The sequence below is a fragment of the Sarcophilus harrisii genome, chromosome 3, assembly GCF_902635505.1.
Source record: "Sarcophilus harrisii chromosome 3, mSarHar1.11, whole genome shotgun sequence".
Classification (NCBI taxonomy): Eukaryota; Metazoa; Chordata; class Mammalia; order Dasyuromorphia; family Dasyuridae; genus Sarcophilus; species Sarcophilus harrisii.
The window spans coordinates 159,737,663-159,765,620 of NC_045428.1; the positions used below are offsets into that span (position 1 = coordinate 159,737,663).

Genomic DNA, 27,958 nt, shown 5'->3' on the forward strand with positions numbered 1-27,958 from the left:
TGTTGGTGGTCTCACAATATATAGATAAGTTGGACCCTAATAGTATAGTGCAGGATGTGCTTTATAGAGAAGGTTGAAATTATATCAAAGAGAAAAAAAGATAGGAAAGGTATCCATTTTGATGAAAATGTATATAAAGGAATTTAATATTGGAAGAGATACACTAGTAAGAACACAGAGAGATTCCAGATAATGGATATGAAGGATAGAAGGATACCAAAGTTTTGGGGAAGAGGGAAATTTCAAACTTTGTTAATTAAAAAAAAAGCAAAGCAAAATAGAACACAATATTCATGAAAATAAAAAAAAAGGAATCAATCTTTATGGCTATTCTTTAATTTATAAGAATTTTTGTGTTTTCTCTATTTACAAATTAAGAACATCATGAATAAAAATACTAGTAAGCAACCAAAACACTTTTGCATGCAATATTCAACAAAGAATCATATATCTACCATTTTATCACTGGTTTAAACATAAAAAGTAGAAGAGTTTATTGTATATGGCATTTTTATGCTTTATTTTATTATTTTAAAAATCCCTTTTGATTTGGTAGAGAAAAATTTCTCCTTAATGATTTTTCCAACAATTAACTCCAATTCATACATCAAAATAATTGAATATTCCCTAAAAACATACAAGCAACAATAATCCTGTTCAAGAACACTATGATCATAAACATCTGGTGAAGTAAAAAAACTGGAGATATATGTTCATAAAAGGTGCTGATGTAAGAAATTCAAAGGTTAAGCAGTGTTCTTCTATGGATAATTAGTTTCTCCAGATAGTCCATTGCATTGATTTCATTAATTCCTATATAATCTCTGAAGAGATTCCTGAAAGAAATATACAATTACTCACTGTATAAGATAAAATTGATGAATATCTATTATTCAGATTATTTGCAATTGCATAGAGAGCCTATAGAGTTTGTTAATATATACAGAATTCTTTATATATATGAGCATATTTATACATATATCTATAATTCAGAAGCCTATATGTATATATAGATATCTGTCTGACTCAGAAAATGCAGACAGAGAAGCAATCAGGCCTAGAGTTTAATTGGAGAATGAGAGTGCATAGGATTGCCTTTGGAAATTTTAGAGCAACTTTAATGGCTGCCTCCTCCCTTTTCCCATGGAAACAAAGGCCTATGAAGAAGAATATTAGTATATTCTACTGCAATTCAGCTGCATGCTAGCAAGATATTGAATGCAAAATTCTCCAAGAAATTTAATATTAATATAATAGAAAGATTCATGGCAATGTACATGATAAATGTAAGCAGGCTGCAATATAGAACCATCTTGGACAACAGGAGTAAAATATATCTTCAAGGAAATATATGATAAAAAGATTAAATGGAATGGTTATTAGGCAAGGATAAAGGAATAATGGAGAGCCAGATCATTCCTGTGGTGCCTTTGATATTTTAGTAGAAAACAAAGGAAGGCTTCAGAATGTTTTGAGTGATCTCTTTAGAAAATTTATGGGAGCATATGGTTAATAGATGGACAAGATTAGGAGGCATGGGTAGGTTTCAAAATGGTTCATTGAATAGATCTCCAAAATTGTTGAAACCTCAGATGCACTTGAATACTAAAATATCAAAGGAGAAAATAAAAACAACTAATTCTAAATAGTTAATAGAAAGTTTTAACATAATTTAATACATAAATAAATGTTTTTAGGATAAAATTTTTCTTTCTAAAAGCTAGGACCTCTTTGAAAGAACAGAGTAGTCAGTCTAAGGATACTTAATTTTTGCTTTGAAATTTTTTTTATACTCTGCACCTCAAAATTATTCCAATGCTTAATAAGAATGATGATGCTAATTTTAGTAATTCAACAATAAAATATCTTATGTTCATTAAATATCTCATCTAAATTATTTATTCATGTCAGACAAACGATATAAATAGTGTCATATTAAAAAATAATAAAAGAGAATAGTGCTTAGATGCTCCTGAAAGAGCTTTATGCCTTTTATTTGAGGACTGTTGTAGGCGGCTGATGAATTTCCCCACTCCCATATTAGGTTAAAATAGTACACATCAGCAGAATTCATTTAAAAGGTTCTTAAGGCTAAGTTCTTTTCAGGACTAAGTCCACTATAAGGCAGTCTTTCTTTCCCTCTCAAAGTATCTTCCATTTAATGTCTTTTTTTCTCCTTACTTTAGCCAACTCTGGTTTGGTTGGTCTGCTAAACTTCTCTATGGATCTAACCTGCCAAGTCAGTGATTAACTCCTCCCTCACGGAGTATTTTCTTTTTCCTGATTAATTATGAGTTCCTCTAGGAAACTTGTCTTTTCCTCGCTAACTATATCCTATCCCCATGCTATTTCATTCTTGAAACTCCTTGACTATTTTGCCGCTTATTTTGTCTATAACCTCTTCTCCTTAATAAATCTACCTTTTAGCAAAGAGAATGGCCATTGTGAATTTTTCATATGTTTATTTTGAACTAAGTATTGCTGCCCTGCCTCATCACTAGGAGTACAAAGATTAATAACAATCTTTCTCCTCAAAGAACTTACATGCTACTGCATGAGGGAGAGGTTATATACCATGTCTACTGATAAATTACTACAAAGTATATCTAGAGTGATACATTAATTTTATTTTTTTTAATTTTTTATTTAATAGCCTTTTATTTACAGGATATATGCATGGGTAACTTTACAGCATTAACAATTGCCAAACCTCTTACATTAATTTTTAGAGAAAGACAGGGCTACTCTGGGCATTTGGGAAAACATCTTAATGCTTTTTAATTTCAGGGACTGGAATTTTTTTGTACTAGAGATTTTGTACAAAGGCCTACATGTAAGAGATAGAATATGTTCCAAGACATAATACTATTTGCATCCAGCAAAGCCATGTTATCTGTAAAGAAAATAAGTTAAAAAATAAAATAAAACGCTCTTAAATTGTTAAGCTTTAAGTTGACTTGTATATTCTAATGATTACAATTCAATGAATATGTTGTTGCCATGGATTGTGACAGTTAAAAAGGTTAATTGCTTGCTGTGCCATACTTTAAAACATGAGAGTAAAACTCACAAATCAGTTGATAATGATCTTGTATTAATCAATTGTGTATACTAAATTGTGTATGTAATTTTGTCTCAGTTTAAAAAAGTATTTTGTTATATAGAAAGGAGTTTAAAGAAAGGGCAATTTAGAGGTTAAAAGCTTCAGGACTTTATGAAGGAACAATGATTAAAGGGGGTTGAATTATTTATTGCTTAGAAATGAGAAAGGACATGAGAGACAGATACAAATTAATGAATGGTTTTGCAGAGTTCATTTGCTCATTCTTCTTCATCTAATCTTTTACGAAGAGAACAGGAAGACATTTATTGAAATTAAATGACAACAAATTTTAGGTTGTTGGTGGTACTTTATTCTTTGTATTCTATGAAAGCCATCACCATTGAATATCTTTGAGATATATTGTTCAAAACATAAAAACTTTAAAGCAAAACTGCTTAACCATTTTGTGATATGTTAATTTTGATGTTACTTATTTTGAATTCATTAGGCAACATTTTATGCCAATGAGTGAAAATTTTAATTTTTATCAACACCTCTCTTTATCAATTGACAATGACCATTCATACCTTATTATTCTTGGATGGCTTTTGAGCTACATAGGTCTGTACTTTTATTGTATGAACTTAAATAAGATTTCTCCAATAGTTACTTAGTTTTCTTGTGTTCAAATTTTATATTATAATGTTAACATATTGTGAGTTATAGTTAGAACAGCACATAAAATATTTTGATTATCTGAAAAATTAATATAATTCTATTATTCTTTCTGTGTCCAGATGTTTAATTTATGTGCCAATGGCTTTGCCCAATTAATCTTTAACCTTTGCCCCACAATGCTGTCTTTTGAAGAGGTGTTATATATGTATCTGACATTTAGTTGCATCATTTTTGTTGTTGTGTTTTTTTCAGTTGTATTTAATTCTTTTTAACTCCCATTTGGGATTTTCTTGGCAAAGATACTAGAGTTGTTTACTATTACCTATGCTACTCATTTTATAAATTGTGAGACTGAGACAAACAAGATTAAGTGACTCACCCAAGGTCATACAGATAGTGTCTGGATTTGAACACAAGTCTTCCTGATTCCAAATGCTCTCTCAGTATCACCTCAAGATAACAAATACATCTCTATCTACTTCAACAACAACAACAACAACAAAAAGTTGAATAAAAAAGAAAAAAAGTCCTCTTTCTTTTAGAAGAAAAAAAGCACCTTATATCATATCATCTCTTCCAACTATTATCTAGGTGATTTTGAGAAGTTGTTTGATCTCTTAGTTTTCTCTTTTATTAGATGGTAATAATAATAGTCCCCTCATCCTAAAGTTGTTTTGAAGATCAAATAACCCAAAATAGAAATCAGATTTTACATCTCTAAATTTCTTCTTCTCCAAACTTTCCTATTTCTATTGAAAGCAGAGACATTCTTTCAGTCAGCCAAGTTAGTAATCTCCATATTTTTCTTAACTTCTCACTCTTCTTCATCCCATATTTCCAATGAATTGTCAAATCTGTTCCTCTTGGCCCCTTGTTTTCCTATTTCCTCTGATTAAATAATATCAATCTTTTCTTTGGTATAACTAATAAAATTTCTATGTAAATCAACTGGCCCTGGGATTTTTTTTTTCTTTATGAGTTCTTTATGGTTTTCTCAATGGATTTTTTGACAATTGATTATTTTCTTTTTCTTGTTTTGATATTCTATTATAAATTTAATTTTTCTAAAAATGTCATGCAAAGCTAAGAAATATGTATATTCTTTTCTTTTATTATTATTATTATTCAGTAATCACCAAAGTTCTATCATTTCTAATTTTTCTAAATTCTTTTTAGGTCCTTACTTTCTTATCTTTGTTAGCAATATTGAAATTTGAAATTTGAAAGTTATACCACTTTGTATATTCGGCTCTTCCCACCATTATAATTTAGTATCTTCCTCAATTATTTATTTATATTATCCTCTAAGTTTTTAGATGATATACAACTCAGTACACATAAATTAATTTACTTCCTGTAATAACTTCAGGAAAATTAAGTTTTCCTATTTATCTTTTTAATCAAGTAAATTTTATGGCTTTTTGATCTGAGATCATAATTACTATCCCTGATTTGTAAAAATGTTATCCGAAGAATAATAAAATTTACTCTAGGACTTTATTTTCATTCATACTCTAGAACTTTATATTCAAGTGTTTCTTGTAAAAAACAAATATAATGGATTATGATTTCTAATTCATTTAGCAATACTTGTCCATTTTATAGATGAGATTATTCAATTCATATTTATAGTTATGACCATTAATAGTTCTCCTTCATCATATTCACTTAGACTTTTTTTTTCCTCTATAACCTATTTAAATAAAAGAGGATCAGGTTAAAGGAATGTACTTAGCATCAAGGCTCTTTATATGATATAACCAACTTTCTTTCTCCTATCTCCTTATCCACTTAACTAGACCCCAGTCACGGGTTTTTAGTTTCTCCCTTTATGTTCCTTCTTTCCTTTTCTCTTTTTTTTCTCTTTCTACTCAGCTGACCCTCTCTTTTTTTTCTCACAGAGAAAAGACTTCTCTATTGTCTTCCTTTGTTCTCTCTCTTCCTGAATTTGAGATCATGCTTTTGTTGGAGTTGCTTCCATTATTGAAATCAGAGGCCTTTTCATAATTCAGTAAACTTCTAAGATAGTGAACATAACACTAAAACCTATGATTTTACCTAGGTGGTGCAGTACAAAGAGCCTTTTGTCTAGATTTGGGAATACCCAACTTCAAAACTAACTACAGATACATATTGCCTGTGTGATCGTGGGCAAATACCTAGTTTTTTTTTGTTTTTTTTGTTTTTTTTTTTGGGGGGGGGCGGGAGACTCAATTTCCTTAAATGTAAAATGAGGACAATAATAGCATCTTCCTCATAGAGCAGTTCTGAGGATCACATCAAATAATGTTTTTAAAGTGTTTAACACAGTGTCTGGAACATACTTGACTTATATAAACATTGATTCTCTTCCCTATAGGCTGTTGTATATAACAGGAATTTTACTTAGATATTAGGCTGTAGTAGAAACTCAAGAATTGTAATGTCTTATCTTTCTTCCTAAAACAATTTGCCTTTTGGCTTCTCAGATTTTAGCTTCTCTCACATAGTTAGATCTGCTTAGGTAATAAAGCTAGAGTACTGCCTCAAGGTGACAGGATCCAGTTACCATATGTTATCATCCTAAGGCAAATCTTGAAAGGAAACCCTGGACTATAAAAACAGTTAAGAAATGAAGCAGTGAAGAAGCCAACTTGTTATGAGTAAGATACTCGCTATTTAAATCTTTTTGTAAAAGAAATACAAAATCTTGGAAGTTGAGTTTGCATATAAAAAATGACTTTTAAACTGTAGCAGGATCAAACTTGTAACTAGTCCTTTCTCACACCACATCATATGCCCCTTATTCATATGTATGTATACTTTGAAAAAATTCCTCTTTATTTGTATGTCTTTAACAAGAAAAAAAAAAAGTCAACTTTCTCACCAAAAGTATACACTGCCTATTTGAAGAGATTCCTGTTGCTTTGCCAGTCTATCAAGTTGCCTTAATATGGGGAAGAAAGTGAATTTTTTTTTTTTTAAAGAGATATCAATTACTTCAAAGTGATTAAATGTTGTGTTTCTTATAATTTAGTTGAAAAAACTATAAATTTAAAAATAGTTTTTTTTCTTTTAAAACAGTTCATAATTTAATTTTCCAGGACTGCCTGGGTTTTGTAGATACACACATAGTAATTCATATTGATATTCTAGATGGTTATTCATTTTTTTCTTTTTTTCCTTTTTCTCTTTCTTTTGTGAGACAATTGGTTAGGTGATTTGCTCAGGGTAACATAGCTAGTAAATTTAAGTGTCTGAGGCCAGATTTGATCACAAGTCCTCCTGACTTCAGGGCCAGTATTCTATCTACCTTGCAATCTAGTTGTCCCTATATGATTATTCATTTACTAATTTCTGATCTTGGAGAATAATGAAAAAAATTTAAAAGGCAATTATTTTTACATACAATTAATCCTCCATTTCTGATTTGGAAGTCATTGCTGAATCAGTTTTCTGTGGACACTGAAAAAAGTATGAAAATTATGACATGAACCTAAAATAGCTTAATTCTTCCCACTTCAGATGAAAAATGGATAGTTGATATAAAAGGAGAATAAACACAAAACAGAACCATTTCTTACTGAAAGTTAACAAATGTAAATCAATTGCCACAATAAAAAGAGAAAGCAAGCCTAAGTGTTATGCCTGTAATGCCAGAGAAACTGAGGCAAGATAGAGATTAGAGAGTTTTAATAATTTATTTATTGGAGAGCTTAATTGACTGGACTCTCATCTCAAAGTATCCAGTGGTAAATGTGAGACTCCCAGGGTTTTTTGTTGTTGTTGTTGTTGTTGTTGTTGTTGTTGTTGTTGTTTTTATAGGACTCTAGTAAGAAGAGAAACAAAGGCAGGAGGCAAAGAGCAGGAATTTTCAGGGATGGACCATAAATTCAGTTCTAGCAGGATGGGGGTGAAAACTATAAATTTTTAGTAACTAGGAGGCCAGAGTCAGGATGTCTGAACAAATAGAAGTAAAGATGTCATTTAGGTACCTGAGATCGTCTTATCCTTTGGAATGTTTAGAGTAGTAGCCCTAATGACAGGAAAAAAAGCTGGGGGTTGCATACTAACTCAAGGCAATGGAGATATAATTCAGGGAAACTAATGCAGGGAAACTGAGGTAGAACAATTCAAGGAGACTGTGGCATAACAGAACCTTCACTACATTTGGTATCCATGCTATATAAAAGATAGAACAACATTTCCTATTTTTTTCTTTCATTTTTTAGGTTGCTTCCAGCTATGTAATGTTTTCCGATCCCATGAAATGGAAATTGACCAGTGCTTGCTGGAGTCCCTACCATTAGGCCAGCGACAGAGGCTGGTGAAACGTATGCGCTGTGATCAGATAAAAGCTTACTATGAACGAGAAAAAGCCTATCAGAAACAAGAAGGATCTGTGAAGAAGCTGAAACATGGGAAGAATCATAAAGTCCATTTCAACCTTGCTGACATGATACAGGATGCAATCATCCATCACAATGATAAAGAAGGTATGTATCATACAAATTGTGTGTGTGTGTGTGTGTGTGTGTAAGGCGGGGGAGGTATATGGAGATGATTATTAAGTACTGTTTTCCTGAATATTTTATTTTAGGTGGCAGCTCCCATTATTTTTGTGAAACAAATCATAAAGAGCCTGTTTTTTTTTTTTTCTTGTTGTTGTTTTTGTTTTGGGTTTTTTTTGGTAATTAGTTACTTTATGCAATCGTGATTCTATGGATATGGCAGTAATAATAATAATATTTATCCGGGATAGTCAAGTCTTATCAAACACAAGGTCCTGGTATTGTTTTCTATATCTGCCCTAGTAGGTGTTGAATAAATACTGATTTATTAATTGCTTTACATTTATCCTAAAAGATAGGCTTATTTTCCCCAGATGACATATCAAAACTGACTTAAAATAATCAAAATGTTCAAGCTGAAAGAGGCATTAAAATTTATCTAATCAAATCATTTGATAGATGAGAAAATTAAGATTATGGAAATGTTAATGAGGTGCTCAATAGCTTAACTAATAGAGAAGTTAGGTGGTACAGTAGTTAACAGTGCCAGCCTTGGAGTTAGGAAGACTCATTTTCATGAGTTCAAATCTGGCCTCAAACACTTGCTAATTGTGTGACTCTGGGCATGTCATTTAACCCTGTTTACTTCAGTTTCTGATCTGAAAATGATCTAGAGAAGGAAGTGGCAAACATTATCTTTGCTGAGAAAACCACAAACTGGAGTAACAAAGAGTTGGACGTGATTAAACAACATCATTCATAGTTCATTATGGAACATAGATTAGAACATAGGTCTCCAACTTCTAGCTTAATTATCTTTCCACTGCATCACTTTGAAATTAAAATTTACAAACTTCTAAAGAAGCTAACAGATTCATGTACTTCTTAAAATATTTGCTTAATTCATACCTAAATCTAGTTTTTTTAATATTAGTTTTATCTTAATATAAACCAAGATCTTCTCTCTGGCAATAATCACTAATTGTTTACTACTTTAAGGCTCACAAAGTTTTATATGAGCAGCTAAATATACTTCCCATGAATTATATTTGCTTGTGGCTCCAAGCTTGGATTAGACTGAGGCAGGGGTGGAGTCAGAGCACTGAGAGTGGGATCAAGACTATCAATCTGGTACTGACAGGGTAGGGGAAGGCACTGTACATTTGGACAAGTAGGAAAGGTCTGGGGTCATGATGTCTAAGATAGGAGGAAAGGGTGGTGTTGCAACCAGGAGGATTGAGGCAGAACAATTAAGGGAAACCAAGACGGGGCAATTAGAAGGGAACTGTGACACAACAATATGAGTGTATATTCTAAATCTTGATAGTTTCATAATGAGCTCTTTATATACTTTCCACAAAATTTTGCTTCATAAAAATTATCTCATGTGTCTACAGACATGAACTTTTCTGTGTATTTTGTAGCTTTTTATATAGTATTTCATATAATTGAGGAATTGATTCATATTAATTAAACCTTTATGTAACCACAAATGATAGAAGAGGCTTAAGTTGTTTTAGTTTGCTGGAATCCCCAAGTCATTGCAGATGGAGTTGTGAATGATAAAAAGCCTTAAGAAAATCGTGAAAACTCTCCACTGCTGCTTGAACAATCAATAATATAACTATTGAATATGTTTATTTTAGTAAATACAAAATGTTTCCTAATGGGATTCAAAAAGAAGAGGAACTCTACCTTTTATTGTATTGAAGGACATTGTAGTGGTGATGAAAATTCTTGAAAAATACAACAAAATAATGCTAGGCATCTATATAACACTTTAATGTTTGTGGATAATTTTACAAATATTATATCTTTTTATCCTCACAACAACAGTAGGAAGTAAGTCCTATTATATTCACCTTTTTATAATAGAAGAAACGAGGCAAACAGAGCTTAAATTACTCACTCAGGATGACATAGCTAATAAATTTTGAACTCAGAACTTCCTGAAAATAGGTCCAGTGCTCTATCTGCTTCATCACATTGCTGCCTCAATTTTGGGGAAAAATTTTTTTTCTATATGAATTAGAGAAGCATAATATAGCAACTGTGTATGTTTATAATGGCTTTATAATGTTTATAAGCTATAAGAGGGTGAAAGTGCTTGTCATGAAATTCTTAGCTCTGTCAAATTTTTTTAATATTAGAAATGAATATGACCTCATCAGTAAGAAGATTAAAGAATTATCATCTAATCTGTCCCTGCATTTGAAGGATCATGGGATCTTTATATATGCCTTGTAATTGAAATCTTTCATATATATATATATATATATATATATATATATAGACTATCTCATTAGATATAAACTCATCAAGGGTGGGCATTTTTGCTTTCCACATAGTAAACACTTAATACATGCTTGGTTATTCATTTATTCATAAAGTAATTTACTCTAGTCAAAAGAAAATTGACTTTGGATCAGAGAGCCTTGATTTAAATTCTAGCTATATCCTATAATATTTGAATGACTCAATGATTAACTTAAGTTCTCTGGACCTCGGTTTCCTCATGTATAAAATAATATGGTTGTATTTGATGAATTCTAAGTTTCTTTCTTATCTTCAATACTGGGATAGTTACAAAAAGTAGAGCAAATAATGTGGTTATTCTTCAGAAAATGACTGATTATCAGCAACAACTAAAACTTATTTGTGCTATCAGCTACTAGTAGTAGACAAAAAACCAAAACCCAAAAGAAACAAACAAACAAAAAAAAACTTAAAAAGATAGCTATTGCTAGTACCTGAGTTAGATAAATAAATCTTTGCTGAATAAAAAGCTCCTTTGTCTTTTTAGGACATTGCTAATATCCCCTCTTTCATAAAAAACTATATCTAGAAGTGACCAGGTTTTGTATTATTGGTTTCATTTCATTCAATTTTTGAAACTCAAATCAAATGACAAATCAAGAGTCTTACAGTAGTTTCTCTTATGGGAATCCCTTCTACCATAAGAGACTTGACGTCTGAATATGAATGTCCTACAAGCTGCATACATAGGATAGCAGTTTGTTACCCTTTCAATGACAATAGATTTTACTGGTGTTAGTATTTTTTTTATTAATCTATAAAATTATTTATGCACAACTTTCTAAAGTAATTATATTGCCTCAGGAAAAAAAAATAAACGAGAAAGGTTAGTTTGGGTTGTTGGTTTGAAGAATCCATTTGTTTTTGTGAATGACCAAGTTGTTTCACAAATGTTTCCACAATCCAATCATTTTTCCTGGCATGGAGATAACAAAATTCTGGGAAAGAAATAAATCAGAAATATGTTTATGTCCTGCCTAAATTTACTAATTCTTATCTGCTTTTATTGTATATTGAGCATCTATATATAAATTTACGTGGGTGCTAACCTTAAAGTTTGTTTCATATTTGCTGATTCAGGTGAAATAAAAACAAAAATCTTTCCCAAAGGAATCTAAGCCGCTGATGTTGCCTGTGTCAGAAAAAATTTTTTATAGCATACTATTGAAGAATCAATTCAATTTTTTTCTTTCTGTTGTTTGATTTAATAACCATCATTTCTTTTTCCTAAGGCTGAACATAGTTATTGTCTTTGTCACTTCATTGTTATGTTCTGATTGTTAATGGTATTTTATTGTCAGCAACTTGTCATTTTAATGTGCAGTGACATTCTGAAGTAGACCCTATAACTTATTTGTTCCCCCATGAACTAGTCTGTATCATTCTCTGAGAAGGACTCTGAGTTCCAATGTAATTCTATTGCATTCCCCCCCCCAAAAAAAAAGAAGAAGGAAGAAAAGAAAGAAAGAAAGAAAAAAAAGAGAGAAAGAAAGAAACAAAGAAAGAAAGAAAGAAAGAAAAGAAGGAAGGAAGAAGGGAGGGAAGGAGGGAGGACGGGAGGAAGGAAGGAAGGAAGGAAGGAAGGAAGGAAGGAAGGAAGGAAGGAAGGAAGGAAGGAAGGAAGGAAGGAAGGAAGGAAGAAAAAAGAAAAAAGACAGGCAACGAGAGATGAAATTGAAGTTGGAATAACTATTTTAGATTTGTGCATTTTCTGTATAATCATTGCATTCTCTTATAGTTTGCTTAACAGTTCCAGAAATAACTGTATTGTGGTCTCCACAAAATAGGTAATTCCTCCCTCCAGCTGGAGCCTTTTATTCCTAGTTGGCATCCTGGATCCCAACTCTAATTGCAAATGGAATTGCCAGAGGCAGAAATATGTTTTGTGTGAGTGACAGGTATCTCTTCTCCTCCCTTTCGCTAGTCACACAATTTTTTTTCCCACTACTATTTCTCCTCTTGGTTTGAGAAAAAAATCATTTGAAATAACAAGGAGGAACAGACAACAAGGAGAAAAAAGTCAAACTTCAAAATGAGCTTGCTGTAAGCAGATACTGGAACAGTGACACTAGGTTTGAAATCAACAAATAACCCTTTAGAAAGGGACCTGCATGTGCCAAAATGTTTGTGGCAGCCCTTTTTGTAGTGGCTAGAAACTGGAAAATGAATGGATGCCCATCAATTGGAGAATGGCTGAATAAATTGTGGTATATGAATGTTATGGAATATTATTGTTCTGTAAGAAATGACCAGCAGGATGAATATAGAAAGGCATGGAGAGGCTTACATGAACTGATGCTGAGTGAAATGAGCAGAACCAGGAGATCATTATATACTTCAACAACAATAGTGTATGAGGATGTATTCTGATGGAAGTGGACTTCTTCGACAAAGAGAAGATCTAACTCAGTTTGAATTGATCAATGATGGACAGAATCAACTATACCCAGAGAAGGAACACTGGGAAATGAGTGTAAACTGTTTGCATTTTTGTTTTCCTTCCCAGGTCATTTTTACCTTCCAAATCCAATTCTTCCTGTGCAACAAGAGAACTTTATGTATATATAAATGCATGCCATTTAGGGGAGGGGGTACAAGGAGGGAAGGGAATAATCGGAACAGAAGTGAGTGCAAGGGATAATGTTGTAAAAATTACCCAGGCATATGTACTGTCATTAAAACGTTATAATAAAATAAATAAATGAATTTTTTAAAAAAATAACCCTTTAGGAGACTCAGGGGGATAGATCACTGGGCCTGAAATCAGGAAGACTTCTGACTTCAAACCAGACTCAAACACTTTTAATTGTATGACTCTGGCGAACTATTTAGCCTCTGCTTGCCTTAATTCACTGGAGAAGGATATGGAGAACTATTTTAGTATCTTTGCCAAGAAAACCCCATGGACTGTATTGGCATGTTATGGTCCAGTGGTCATGGAGAATTGGATACAACTGAACAATAACCCTTCAAATGCCTCGTTTGATCAGTTTGGTGTCCTGGAGAATTAACAGGAAAATCTGCTCTATATAATCTGAATGAGAATTCAGAACTGATAGCTCAACATAGTACTTTATATTGAATGAATGTTCCATAATTATTAGTTAATTTATCAGTTAATTGACTACACATGTTGTTATTTTTCACTCCATTGTCTGGAATGTCATTAGCCAACCATTTAGAGAGTTATTGTTTCCAGAACAGTTTGTCATTAGTCAAAGAATGATTTCAGTTGTCTCATTAAGATTGGGGTAAAAATGACCTAATATTTCAACATGATTTTTTTTAAAATGGGATTTTATTTTTCCAAATACATGCAAAGATAGTTTTCAACATTTCACCTTTATGTTCCAAATGTTTCTCTCTCTTTCTTCTCCTCCCTCCTCCCCTAGAAAGCAAGCTATCTGATATAGGTTAAACATGTTGCACTATCCTTTTGATTGAGACTATCTATCTGTATTCTCTAGTCCTTTGCCTTGCACTCATTAGAAAATACATAGCTTCATGGAATAAATGGTATAAAATCTGGCTTCTTTGTTTCTATTACTGTAGTGATAAACTACCTAATACTCAGAAAAGTCTTTCCTTTGCAAAGATGTAAATGTTGAAAAATGGAAGCGTGTAATTTCTTAGCTCCTCAGCCTGTAGATTCTGTCTTTTCTAAATAGAAATGATTCTACTGATTTTTTTTTAGTAGCACCAGCAGTATTGATAGGTTTCTTGGTGATTAATATTAATTTTTTTTACTACATACTATGACTATTTGAATTAATGTACAAGATGACTAATTCAATCTATTAGCAGTCATTATTAAATACCTTCTTTAAGTATCTCCAATATAATTGCAAAATCTAATTGGGGAAAGAACTTACGCACATACAGTGACTTAAAGAATAGCTACATAGCATAACTGCAAGTAAATATATTAGAATAAGTATCACATTAGGATGAGGGAAAACATTGATTTTTTTATAAATTCTCTTTGCATTGAGTAGCCATACAATTATAACTGTTGTGCAGAATGAGGACAGCTAATAGACACTGAGAAAAGCTGTTAAATAATTAATCAGTTTTACATTTGTGAAAACATGACTAAACCAAATATCTTGGACCTCCCTTTGAAAATATAAACTATTTCCAAGTATCAAAATAGAAGGGGAAATGACAGATGTCCACTCTATAGATTTAGAATGTTAAATTTATGCAGCTCATGACAGATGCTGAATTAAGCAAAACTGGGAAGTTTTCATGGACATGTTATGATTAGTCAACCATGGTATCTTCAGTTATTGAGTAACAGCTGTTAGGTAATTACAATTATCCATTAAGAAAAAGTTAGAAAAACAACAAAGAACTGAAAATATATTTTATACATTGTGTAGATTCTGAATGGGTTTAATTAAACACTTAATACTTAATCATTTTAATTCATTAATTAAACATTTATTATGTGGCTCATATATAAAAGAAATGTCTTTATTAGGCAAAATGGTTTCAAAAGAAAAAAAAAGATATGATCCCCACTTTAGAGAAGCTGACAGGTTAATATGATTCAACTTACATGGAACAAACTATTAAAAGAAGTTCTAAAGTAGTGTATAATGGATATGACAATGTGAGATATTTAACCTTTGCAAGAGTGCTGAGAGTATTTAAAATGAAGGAAAAAATGATTGTAGGGGAATCATTTAAGCTCTGAGTTTTCAGGTGAATCTTAAAGGAAGTTTAAGAGTAATTTTGGTTAAGAAGTTAAAAAGAATACATATACATATATGTATATATATACACACATATGTTCTAGTTATGAATGATAGTTTACCTTAATTCACAGTCAAAGCATGTGAGAGAGAATATTAGGAGACTATCAATCTGCTGTAGATTATCTTTCCATAACAACACATTAATTTTCTAAATATTCTTGTACAGGCACCTGTCTCTGATAAAACTGCATTGAAACTGTTTAAGACATATGATTGAGTAGACTTTTTTTTTTCTTATTTTTTAACTAAAGCTTTTCATTCACAAAGAATATGCATGGGTAATTTTTCTAGCATTGACTCCTGAATAACCCCCTGCTGTAAATATTCCCCTTCTTCCCCCCCATTCCCTCCCTCACCTAGCATCCATGTGGTTGTGTAAGAAATATCAGATCAAGAAGGAAGAAAAAGGAGACTTCTGGCCAAGATGGTGAAGACATACACACCTACTTAATCTCCATCTTAGCTCTCAGAATTTATTTCATGACAAGGCCTCGGAATTAGTGCTTGACTGGAAAAAAAACCCACAAATAATTACCAACAGAAGACATCCTTGAAATTCACCAGAAAAGGTTTGTTTTTGCTCATGGGTGGGGATGGTCAGATTGGGTGCAGGCTGAGGGCAGGCAGTAAAAGCACAGCCGACAGCTGAAAGCGAGAAGACCAGAGAGGGGTGGGGTGTGATCTCAGCCGTTTCTACAGAAAGAACTTTGCCACAGTGTGGATACTTTGCCCTGATAGCAAGCCAGTAGACCAGCAGAGAAACTGTAAACACAGGTGGTAAAGACTATAACCCTGAAAAGCTAGGGCCTCTCAGGACCTGGCCACACCCACCCACAGTGTCTCAGCATATTCTCAGAGTCTTAGAGTGCAGATACAGCATAGCCATTGCTGTCCTGCTAGTGCCTCACTGCTGCCCCCCGCAGTCTGTAGAGGAAGCTCAGTAATACCATCCAGTCCCACCTGAAAAAAAAAAGCAGACTGCATTTGATGTTTTGCTAGTTTGTCTTCTTTGACTCTTCTCTGACAAAAAGAGCAAAACATTAAAACAGACTAACTATTGATAGTTACTCTATATATAGAGAGCAGACTTTAAGCCCTGAGGAGACTAAAAACAGACTGTCTCCAGATGAATCACCAAAAGGGGATATGATCTGGTCCTCAACACACAAGACTCTCATAGAAGAAATTAAAAAGGCTCTCACAAGAGAGCTAGAAGAAAAATGGAAAAAGGAAAGGGAAGCTTGGCAAGAGAGTCTGAATAAGTAATCCCGCTCATTTAAAGATTGAGTAGATAAAGAAATAAAATCCTTGAAAAACAGAATTAGTGAATTGGAAAAAGAAAATTGCTCTCTAAAAAATAAAATTGGTGAAATGGAAAAAAAATTCCATAGAATAAAACAACTCACTTAAAAACTCAATTGGACAATTAGAAAAAGATATGAAAAAGTGAGTGAAGAAAATAATTCATTGAAAATCAGAATTGAAGAAATGGAATTGAATGACTCAAGGAGATACCAAGAATCAGTCAAGCAAAACCAAATTAAAAAAAAAAAAAGAAAGAAAAAAGAAAAAAAAAAAAAAAAAAACTGGAAAAAATGTCAAAATAAATACCTTCTTGGAAAAACAACAGACTTGGAAAATGGATTTAGGAGAGACAACCTGAGAATTGACTCCCTGAAAAATATGATGAAAAAAAGCCTGGACACTATTTTCCAGGAAATTATCAAAGAGGACTACCCAGAAGTTATAGAAACAGAGGGTAAAATAGACATTGAAAGAATTCATTGATCACCTACTGAAAGAGACCCTAAAATCAAAACTCCAAGAAATATAGAGGCTAAATTGTACAACTATCAAACCAAAGAAAAAGTATTAAAAACTGCTAGAAAAAAAATCAATTCAAATATAAAGGAGCCACAAAAAGGATTACCCAACATCTAGCAGCATCCACATTAAAGGATGGAAGGGCCTGCAATCTGATATTCTGAAAAGCTAAAGAACTTGTTATGCAACTAAAAATAACTTACATAGCCAATATCAGCATTTTTTTTCCCAGGGAAGAAGATGGACATTCAATGAAATAAGTGAATTTCATCTATTTCTGATGAAAAAACCGAAATTGAACAAAAAGTTTGATCTCCAAATATAGAACTCTAGAGATACCAAAAAAAAAAAAAAAAAAAAAAAAGTAAAACGAAATCTTGGGAACTATATTTCTGCTATAAAGTATATAAAGAACACATGTATAATTTGTACTAGAAACTAAAGGTGGAAAGAAATTGTACCAGAAAAAGGGTAAAGTGGGGGTATTACATCTCACGAAGCACCAAAGGAAACCTATTATATTTGAGAGAAAGAATGGAGGGGGATGACCATAGTATGTATCATACTCTCCTCAGAACTGGCTTAAAGAAAAAAAATTAGACATATTTGATTTATGGTGAAACTTCTTCCACCTCATTGAAAAGTAGGAGGGGAAAAGTGAAAAAGGAAGGAGTAAGCTAAGTGGAAGGGAATACAGAAATTGTGAGGAAAAGGGGTAAGATGGGGGACGAACTCTAAGGTGAGGGGAGGGATACTAAAAAGGGAGAGCTGTGAGAATCAAGTGGTGCTCACAAGTTCAATACTGGTGAGGAAGGTAAGAGAGAAGGAAAGGAAAGCATAGAGATGAACAAGATGGCAAATAATACAGAATTGGTAATTTTAACCCCAAATGTGAATGGGGTGAACTCCCACATAAAGAGGAGGCAGTTAGCAGACTGTATTAAAAGCCAAAATCCTACAATATGTTGTTTACAGGAAACACACCTGAAGCAGGGCAATGCATACAGAGTAAAGGTAAAAGGTGGGAGCAGAATCTACTATGCTTCAGGTGACACCAAAAAAGCAGGGGTAGTCATCCTCATCTAGATCAAGCAAAAGCAAAAATTGATCTAATCAAAAGAGATAAGGAAGGGCACTATATCTTGCTAAAGAGTAGCATAGATAATAAGCAATATCAATATTAAACATATATGCACCAAGTGATGTAGTATCTGAATGCTTAAAAGAGAAATTAAGAGATCTGCAAGAAAAACTAGACAGCAAAACCATAATAGTGGGAGAACTCAACTTGCACTCTCAAAATTAGATAAATCAAACCACAAAATAAGTAAGAAAGAAGTCAAAGAGGTAAATAGAATACTAAAAAAGTTAGATATGATAGATCTCTGGAGAAAACTAAATGGAGACAGAAAGGAGTACACTTGCTTCTCACCAGTTCATACAGCTTATACAAAAAATTGACCATGTATTAGGACATTAAAAACCTCAAATTCAAATGCAGTAAGGCAGAAATAGTAAATGCATCTTTTCAGACCACAATGCAATGAAAATTACCTTCAATAAAAAGCCAGGGGAAAATAGACCAAAATATAATTGGAAACTAAATAATCTCATACTAAAGAATGATTGGGTGAAACAGCTAATCATAGACATAACTAATAACTTCACCCAGGAAAATGACAATAATGAGACATCATACCAAAATGTATGGGATGCAGCCAAAGTGGTAATAAGGGGAAATTTCATATCTCTAGAGGCCCACATGCATAAAATAGATAAAGAGGTAAATGAATTTGGCTTGCAACTAAAAATGCTAGAAAAGGAACAAATTAATCCCTTCCCCCCAGTCAATAACTAAACTTGAAATTCTAAAAATAAAAGGAGAGATCAATAAAATTGAAAGTAAAAAAAACCATTGAATTAATTAATTAATTAAGTTGGTTCTATGAAAAAAAAAAACAATAAAACAGACAAAGCCTTAGTAAATCTGATTTAAAAAAGGAAAGAGGAAAATCAAATTGTTAGTCTTAAAAATGAAAAGGGAGAACTTGCCACTAATGAAGAGGAAATTAGAGCAATAATTAGGAGGTATTTTGCCCAACTTTATGCCAATAAATTCGATAACTTAAATGAAATGGAAGAATACCTTCAAAAATATATTTTGCCTAGATTAACAGAGGAAAAAGTAAAATGGTTAAACAGTCCCATCTTAGAAAAAGAAATAGAACAAGCTATTAACCAACTCCCTTAGAAAAAAATCTCCAGGACCTGTTGGATTTTGATGTGAATTCTATCAAACATTTAAAGAACAATTAACTTCAAAGCTATATAAACTATTTGAAAAAAATAGGTATGGAAGGAGTCCTACTAAATTCCTTTTATGACACAGACATGGTACTAATACCTAATCAGGTAGGTTGAAAATAGAGAAAGAAAATTATAGACTAATCTCCCTAATGAATATTGATGCTAAAATCTTAAATAAAATATTAGCAAAAAGATTACAGAAAATCATCCCCAGTATAATACACCACACAATCCAAGTAGGATTTATACCAGGAATGCAGGGGTGGTTCAATATTAGGAAAACTATTAGCATAATTGACTATATCAATAATCAAATTAACAAAACCCATATGATCATCTCAATAGATGCAGAAAAAGCATTTGATAAAATCCAGCATCCATTCCTAATAAAAATTTTGGAGGGAGAGGAAAAATGGACTTTTCCTTAAAATGGTCAGGAGCATATATTTTAAACTGTCAGTAAGCATCATATGTAATGGGGATAAACTGGAATCTTTCCCAGTAAGATCAGGAGTGAAACAAGGTTGTCCACTATCACCATTATTATTCAATATTGTATTAGAAACGCTAGCCTCAGCAATAAGAGTGGAGAAAGAGATTAAAGGAATCAGAGTAGGTAATGAGGAAACCAAACTATCACTCTTTGCAGATGATATGATGGTATACTTAGAGAAGCCCAGAGATTCTACTAAAAAGCTGTTAGAATAATTCACAACTTTAGCAAAGTTGCAGGACACAATATAAATCCACATAAATCCTCAGCATTTTTATACATCACCAACAAAATTCAACAGTAAGAGATACAAGGAGAAATTCCATTCAAAATAACTGTTGATAACATAAAATATTGGGGAATCTATCTACCAAAGGAAAGTCAGGAATTATATGAGCAAAATTACAAAACACTTTCCACACAAATAAAGTCAGATTTAAATAATTGGAAAAATATTAAATGCTCTTGGATAGGCTGGAGAGAATATAAAAAGATGAAATACTCCCTAAATTAATGATTTTTTATATACAATCAGATTCTCAAGAAACTATTTCAATGATCTAGAAAAAATAACAGCAAAATTCATATGGAAGAACAAAAGGTTGAGAATCTCAAGGAAATTAATGAAAAAAAATCAAATGAAGGTGGCCTAGCTGTACCCGATCAAAAAGTATATTATAAATCCACAGTCACCAAAACAATTTGATATTGGCTAAGAGATAGACTAGTTGATCAGTGGAACAGATTAGCTTCACAAGACAAAATAGTCAATAAATATAGTAATTTAGTGTTTGACAAACCTCAACTTTTGGGATAAGAATTCATTTTTTGACAAAAACTGCTGGGAAAACTGGAAATTAGTAAGGCAGAAATTAGGCATGGACCCACACTTAACACCATATACCAAGATAAGATCAAAATGGGTCCATGATTTAGGTATAAAGAATGAGATCATAAATAAATTAGAGAAACATAAGAAGTTTATTTCAGACTTGGAGGAGGAAGGAATTTGCCAAAGAAGAACTAGAGATCATTACTGATCACTAATAGAAAAAAATTTGATTACATCAAATTAAAAAGCCTTTGTATAAAAATACTAATGCAAACAAGATTAGAAGGAAGCAACAAACTGGGAAAACATTTTAAGTTAAATGTTCTGATAAATCATTTCCAAAATATATAAAAGCTCTAATTTATAAGAAAGCGCATTCTACAATTGATAAGTGGTCAAAGGATATGAAAAAAATTTTCAATGATGAAATTGAAACTATTTCCACCTTGAAAGAGTGTTCCAAATCACTATTGATCAGAGAAATGCAAATTAAGACAACTTGAGATACCATTACAATTGCAGATTCAAGATGATAGGAAAAAAATGATGAATTTTGGAGGGGATGGGGAAAATAATTAATGCTTGTTGGTGGATTTGAACGAATCCAACCATTCTGAAAAATCTGGAACTATTAAAAGTTATCAAATTGTGCATACCCTTTGACCCAGCAGTGCTACTACTGGGCTTATATCCCAAAGAAATACTAAAGAAGGGAAAGGGACCTGTATGTGCCACAATGTTTGTGGTAGCCCTTTTTGTAGTGACTAGAAACTGGAAAATGAATGGATGCCCATCAACTGGAGAATGGTTGGGTAAATTGTGGTATATGAATATTATGGAATGTTGGAATCTTTACAAACTGTTAAGCCATTGGAGTTGATTTGATCTTAGAAAGAGATATTTTGGGCCAGAACTTGAAACAAGGTACTAAATGGAACTGATAGAAACAATGGTTAAATCTAGTTTAGCACTGATTTAATCCTACAACAAATAATGGTTTCCCAGTGATATAATGATGGGTGTGTACTCAGTGCACAGCATATAAGCAAGAAGCTCTCAGGGCCAGGGGAGACTCTGGAAGAAAGGTTATAAGCCCTATCTTTGAGGAAAGAGAGATTCATTGTATCTTCTACCTTGGTGCTGGCTGGAGACTGAAGAAAGCAGAGGCAGAAGCCAAGGACAAAGCTGCAAGATCTCTTGGAAGCAGGCAGAGAGATACCCCTGAGCTAACCGGGTATATTGAAGGACATAATAAAAGTTCAGATCTTTTATCAGCTGGCTGCGATTTTGGAGTAATTTTTTATTTCAACTGAGACTAAGGCTGCCTCCAGAAAACCTTCACAATGGAATATTATTGTTCTGTAAGAAATGACCAGCAGGATGAATGCAGAGAGGCTTGGAGAGACTTACATGAACTGATGCTGAGTGAAATGAGCAGAAGCAGGAGATCATTATACACTTCAATAGCAATACTGTATGAGGATGTGTTCTGATGGAAGTGGATATCTTCGACAAAGAGAAGATCTAATTCAGTTCCAATTGATCAATCATGGACAGAATCAGCTACATGCAGAGAAGGAACACTGGGAAATTAGTGTAAATTGTTTGCATTTTTGTTTTTCTTCCCAGGTTATTTTTACCTTCTGAATCCAATTCTTCCTGTGCAACAAGAGAACTGTTTGGTTTTGCACACATATATTGTATCTAGGATATACTATAACATATTTAACATGTATAAGAGTGTTTGCCATCTAGGGGAGAGGGTAGAGGGAGGCAAGGAAAACGTTGGAACAGATGTGAGTGCAAGGGATAATGTTGTAAAAAAATTACCCAGGCATATGTACTGTCAATAAAAAGTTGTAATTTAAAAAAAAAAAAAAAAAAAAAGAAGGAAGAAAAAGAAAAACTGACAAAAAAGAAAAAAAAATGCAAGCAAATAATAACAGAGAGAGTGGGAATGCTATACTGTCTTCCACCCTCTTTTCCCATGGTTCTCTCTCTGGGTGTAGATGGTTGTCTTCATCACTGCACAAGTGGAACTGGTTCAAATCATCTCACTGTTGAAGAGAGTCAGGTCTTTCAGAATTGATCAACATATAATCTTGTTGTTGCTGTGTATAATGATCTCTTGGTTCTGCTCATTTCACTTTGCATCAGTTCATGTAGGTTTGAGTAGACTTTTTAAAGCTTCTTAGTAACAGAAATTTAAAATTAAGAAGTTCTCCTAATTAACTAAAGTTATCTCTTAAACAATTTTCATCATTTCCTGTATTCTCTCTTGTGATGACTACATACTGCAGTCTAAACTTCTGAATGCTTTTTTTTTTAAAAAAATGTAAACCATTGTATACAAGTAGTCTGGATTAACAGAGATACAATTCTAAGAGTATACAATTCTTTCACTGTTATATGGAATATTAGAATGGTAATGGAATAACTTGGAGTTTCATTCTCATACAGGAGCTTCATTCTTACATGAACTGGGTTTGAAACCACCTTTCCCAAGACTAGATCCTTTGATTTCTCCTATTAAGGGTTGGGTAAAGCATAGATCAGTTGTAAAGATGGAAAAAGCAAAGATGGGGCTTAAGGCAATATGGTCACAATGAACCTCTTCCAATGAGTTGTGGAAAAAAGTAGAAAAGAGGAGACACAGCAGATTTAATCTTTTCTGGAGATTTAGTTAAGAATCCAGATGTTAGGCCATAGAAAAGATGGTGTTGTCATGACAATTGGATCATTCACCAGCTTAAATAGTTTATGTGTTAGTTTTTGATAAGATTGCTGGTGGGAAAGATAAAAATGCAGGGTACCTTAATCTAAATTATTATAATAGGAAAATCATTGTTTTATCATTAATGTAAATAAAAAAGAGGAAGGTAGAAATATCCAAATGAACCAAAGAAGACTTTAATTATGTGTCATTAATGTATTCTTCTTACCCATGTTAAATGAAAATTAAAGAACTGGTTCAGGATATAATCATAGTCCTGTTCCTAGGGAGGCAGTGACTAAGAAGTGATCCAAATACCAGGTCTGGAGATCATTTTAATACCCCTACTCAATTTAATTAACATTTATTCAATTCATTATGATTTGATGGCTATCAATGATTGTTTTTGTGAATTAAGCAGAAAATAATTGAGTAAATTATTTTAGTTAATGCTGTTAAGAGTTATAAATAGTTAATCTACTATGTATAGTTGATTATATTAATGTATTTGATTTATCATATAAATCATGCTATTACCCAGGTCTGGCATAAGAATGTAATTGCTACACTACCCTTATACCCAAGCATTTGTAAAATCATTTTTCAGTAGAGTCTGACTGTTCACAATTCCAATTGAAGTTTTCTTGACAAAGATACTATAATGATGTACCATTTCCTTCTTCGGTTCATTTCACAGATGAGGAAACTGAGGCAAACAGGGTTTAGTAACTTGCACAGGGTTACACAGCCAATGAGTATCTGAGGTCATATTTAAACTTAGAGAGATTAATCTTCCTAACTCCAGACCTGACACTGTGTCATTTACTTGACCCATCACTCTAAGCATTGTGATTATAAATAATGATTATTTGCCTCTCTGCTTTTATGAATCATTACAACATTCTCCCTTAGGATTTTTTGCTTCAAATCACAACTCCTTGGACCCTAAGATCTCTTGGTTAAACATTAGATTTTTATGACCTGTGAAAGGTCTCAAGATGTTCTTACCTTTGTAATGCTCCTTCTAAGATGGCCTGTGATTGATGGCCTCTAGTTGATGGTCAATTCCCAATAACTTGTGAAATGTCTAATGACTAAATTTTGGTGATTGATTGATGGCCTCTAGTTGATGGTCAATTCCCAATAACTTGTGAAATGTCTAATGACTAAATTTTGGTGATTGATGTGCATTTTTCTAAGACCAATTATGGAATTTTACCACCTTGCTCTACTTTTAGTACTCCTTCAATGGCTACAGAAGTAAATTTATTTTCCTTAAGCAGAAAGGTCCTCATAAGGAAAATCTTTGATTGAATTAATTAGGGATCACCAAGTCTCTAATTAATTGATTTACATTCTTGAAGCTCTTGTCTAGTGACTGTTGTTTCAGATTGGAAGTTTGTGGCCCACATTTACTTTTTTTTTTTTAGGGAGAACAATGTATATACCAATAATCCCTTTTTCATTAACTCTGCCTTCCATCATTACTAAAGGATGGAAGGAGTCCTAGTACATTGCTTTCTAGCTAGTGAACTCCCATTTCATGTTCTTCTTATTAATCCTTGGAATTCAGTTACTATGAATTTTTAAAATGTATTTTTTATTTATTTTTAACATTTAAAAAATTTTTGTGTTTTGAATCTATCTTTCCCTTCCACCTTTCTTCTATCTACTAAGAAGACAAATAATGTGATATCAATTATAATTGTGAAATCATGCAAAATTTATTTTCATATTATTCATATTAAAAAAAAAAGAAAAATAAAGTGAGAAAATTATACTTCAAGTTGTGCTCAGAGTTCATCAATTCTCTCTCCGGAGACAGATAGAATTTTTCTCATAGAGTCCTTTGAAATTATCTTGAATCATTGTATTCAAGATACTCTGATGAGTAACTAAATTTTTCATAGTTGATTACTTCCAATATTGCTATTACTATGTACCATGCTCTCTTAACCTTCCACCAATTCATATGGGTCATCTCAGTTTTTCTGAAACCATTTTCTCCTCATCATTTCTTCTAGAACAATACCATCACAATCACATGCCATTACTTGTTCAGCCATTCCATCAGTTGCCATCTATTAAGGCAAAAACTTTATTTTTATGTTATCAATCCCATCTTAAGTTCTGTGGAACTGCTTTCTTCTGGTTCTCATCCTTCCTTTCTCTTCCTTCATTCTCAATCTTCTCTTTATTAGATAATAATCTATTATTATCTTATTGATAGTACCATTTCAGTGAAGCCTACTCATTTGGATTTGGTTCTAAGGAATTGAATCATACTACAAAAGGAACTTTGAGATAACTTTTTTATTTTTGCCATAATCTGCCTATTCTTCTACTGATACAACTCAATTTCTTAGAACCAAATCCAAATGAGTAGGCTTCACTGAAATGGTACTATCTTACACAAATAAGCAATAAGGGCAGGGGGCGGAGCCAAGATGGCGGAGAAGACACACGCGACTTTCTAAGCTCTTCTCTTACCCTCTTTATCAATATTATATCGAGCCTCAAAAATAGTCTTGACTGCTACAATTCGTAAAGATAAGAAGAACAACTCACCGGGCGAAGAAAATCTGCAGTCTCGCCAAAAAAGGTTGGTTCCGGGGCCAGGGGGGAGATCGGCGCAGACTGGGAGAGAAATTAGGTTCCGAGGAGAGTCTCAAACCGAGGGTGAAGGCACAGATCTCAGCACAAGCCGCAGCCCCAACCCGCAGTACGGGCTTTTCCTTGGGGCAGTTGTGATCCTGCATGGCAGGAGGACGCAGCCCGGGTTAGCCTCCAATCTGTGCAGTGGGGAGCTCGGCTTGGGGCCATAGAGCTTTTCCAGGGCCGATTTGCATCAGGCAGAGACGCTGGGCAGAGTTTGTGGCTGTCTGCTTTCTGTGGTCAGCTGCTAATACTCACAGTCCAACAAGAGACTCCGGCCTGGGGCAGTGACACTTTCACCACTTAGTCTGTAGCCTAGGGCAATCGATAATCCACTCAGCCCTACTAAGCAGTTTGATAGCTCCGCCAGTGCTGAATCCACTTCCTGTTGGGGGAAGGGAAAACTCTCACCCAGAGCACTCCCAACCTCGGAGCCAGAAATCAGTTTACATCTTTCCCTGCTCTGCAGAGGAAGCTGGTAACCCCTGCCCAGAGACTCCACCCTAAAGGCTTTAAAACATGAATAAAAGATGAAAAGAACAATCGACAGCTTCTATGCAGAAAAAGAGCAGGTCAGCAAACCTGAAGAGACCTCAAACAGCAAAATGATCAGACTGTCCGCTTTACATAATGCTCTCTAGAAGAGACCATTAAAAGTCTCAAAAGAGAGTTAGAAGATAAATGGGGAAAAGGAAAGAAAGCCTTACAAGAGAGCAACAACTTCCTGAAATACGAATTGAAAAGTTAAAAATTCCCAGGAAGTGCAGGAAACAAAATTGGGAATTGGAAAAATAAAAAATCTCAGGAAAGTAAGAATTGTGAATTGGAAAAATAAAGAATTCACTAGAAAGTAGGATTTGTGAACTGGAAAAGACAAAAGAACTGCAAGAAAGTAGGATCCGTGAATTGGAAAAGACAAAGAACACGCAAGAAAGTAGGATCTGTGAATTGAAAGAAAATAATTCATAAAAAAAAAAATTAGTGAAATGGAAAAATTCACAGACCAAAACAATACATTCAAAAACCAATTGGACATATACAGAAAGAAGTAAAAAAGCTATTGAAGAAAATAATTTTTAAAATTAGAACTAAACAAATTGAAACTAATGATTCATTGAGACAGCAAGAATCAGTCAAGCAAAAACAAAAAAATGACAAACTGAAAACCACGAATTTCTACTTGCAAAAACGACAGACTTGGAAAGATCTAGGAGAGATAATCTGAGGATTATTGGACTTTCTGAAAACTATGATGAAAAAAGAGCCTAGATACTATTTTACAAGAAATCATCAAAGAGAACTGCCCAGATGTAATAGAATCAGAAGGTAAAATAGGCATTGAAAGAATTCATCGAACACCTTCTGAAAGAAACCCTAAAATAAAAACCCAAGAATATTGTGGCAAAATTTCAGAACTATCAGATTAAGGAAAAATTTATCAAGCAGCCAAAAAACCATTTAAATACCGAGGTGCCACAATAGGATCACCCAGGATCTGGCTGCCTCTACATTAAAGGAAAGAAGGGCCTGGAAATGAATTCGAAAGGCACAAGAACTTGAGATGCAGCCAAGAATAAACTATCCAGCTAAGTGACATTTTCTTCCAGGGAAGAAGATGGACATTTAATGAAACAAATGAATCTATTTGTTTCTGAAGAAAACCAGAACTAAACAAAAAATTTGATCTCCAAGAATAGAACTCAAGAGATGCAGAAAAGGTAAAATAACTCTTGAGAATTGTATTTCTGTTGTGGATATACAAAAAGAATACATGTATAATTTGATGTACTGATATAATAAAAAAGGGAAGTAGATATGGAAAAGGGATGATGGCAGAACAAGGTGGG

The 27,958-nt window shown here is 33.1% G+C and overlaps 1 protein-coding gene across 1 annotated transcript in view; it reads left to right on the forward strand.

The window, feature by feature from the left end:
* The window catches only part of MYO16 (myosin XVI), a 713,480-nt gene that overhangs the window by 31,495 nt on the left and 654,027 nt on the right, over positions 1 to 27,958 (forward strand). Inside the window, exon 2 of the mRNA XM_031958702.1 lies at positions 7,933 to 8,196. Coding sequence (XP_031814562.1) covers positions 7,933 to 8,196 — 264 coding nt within the window. The remainder of the gene's footprint in view (positions 1 to 7,932; positions 8,197 to 27,958) is intronic.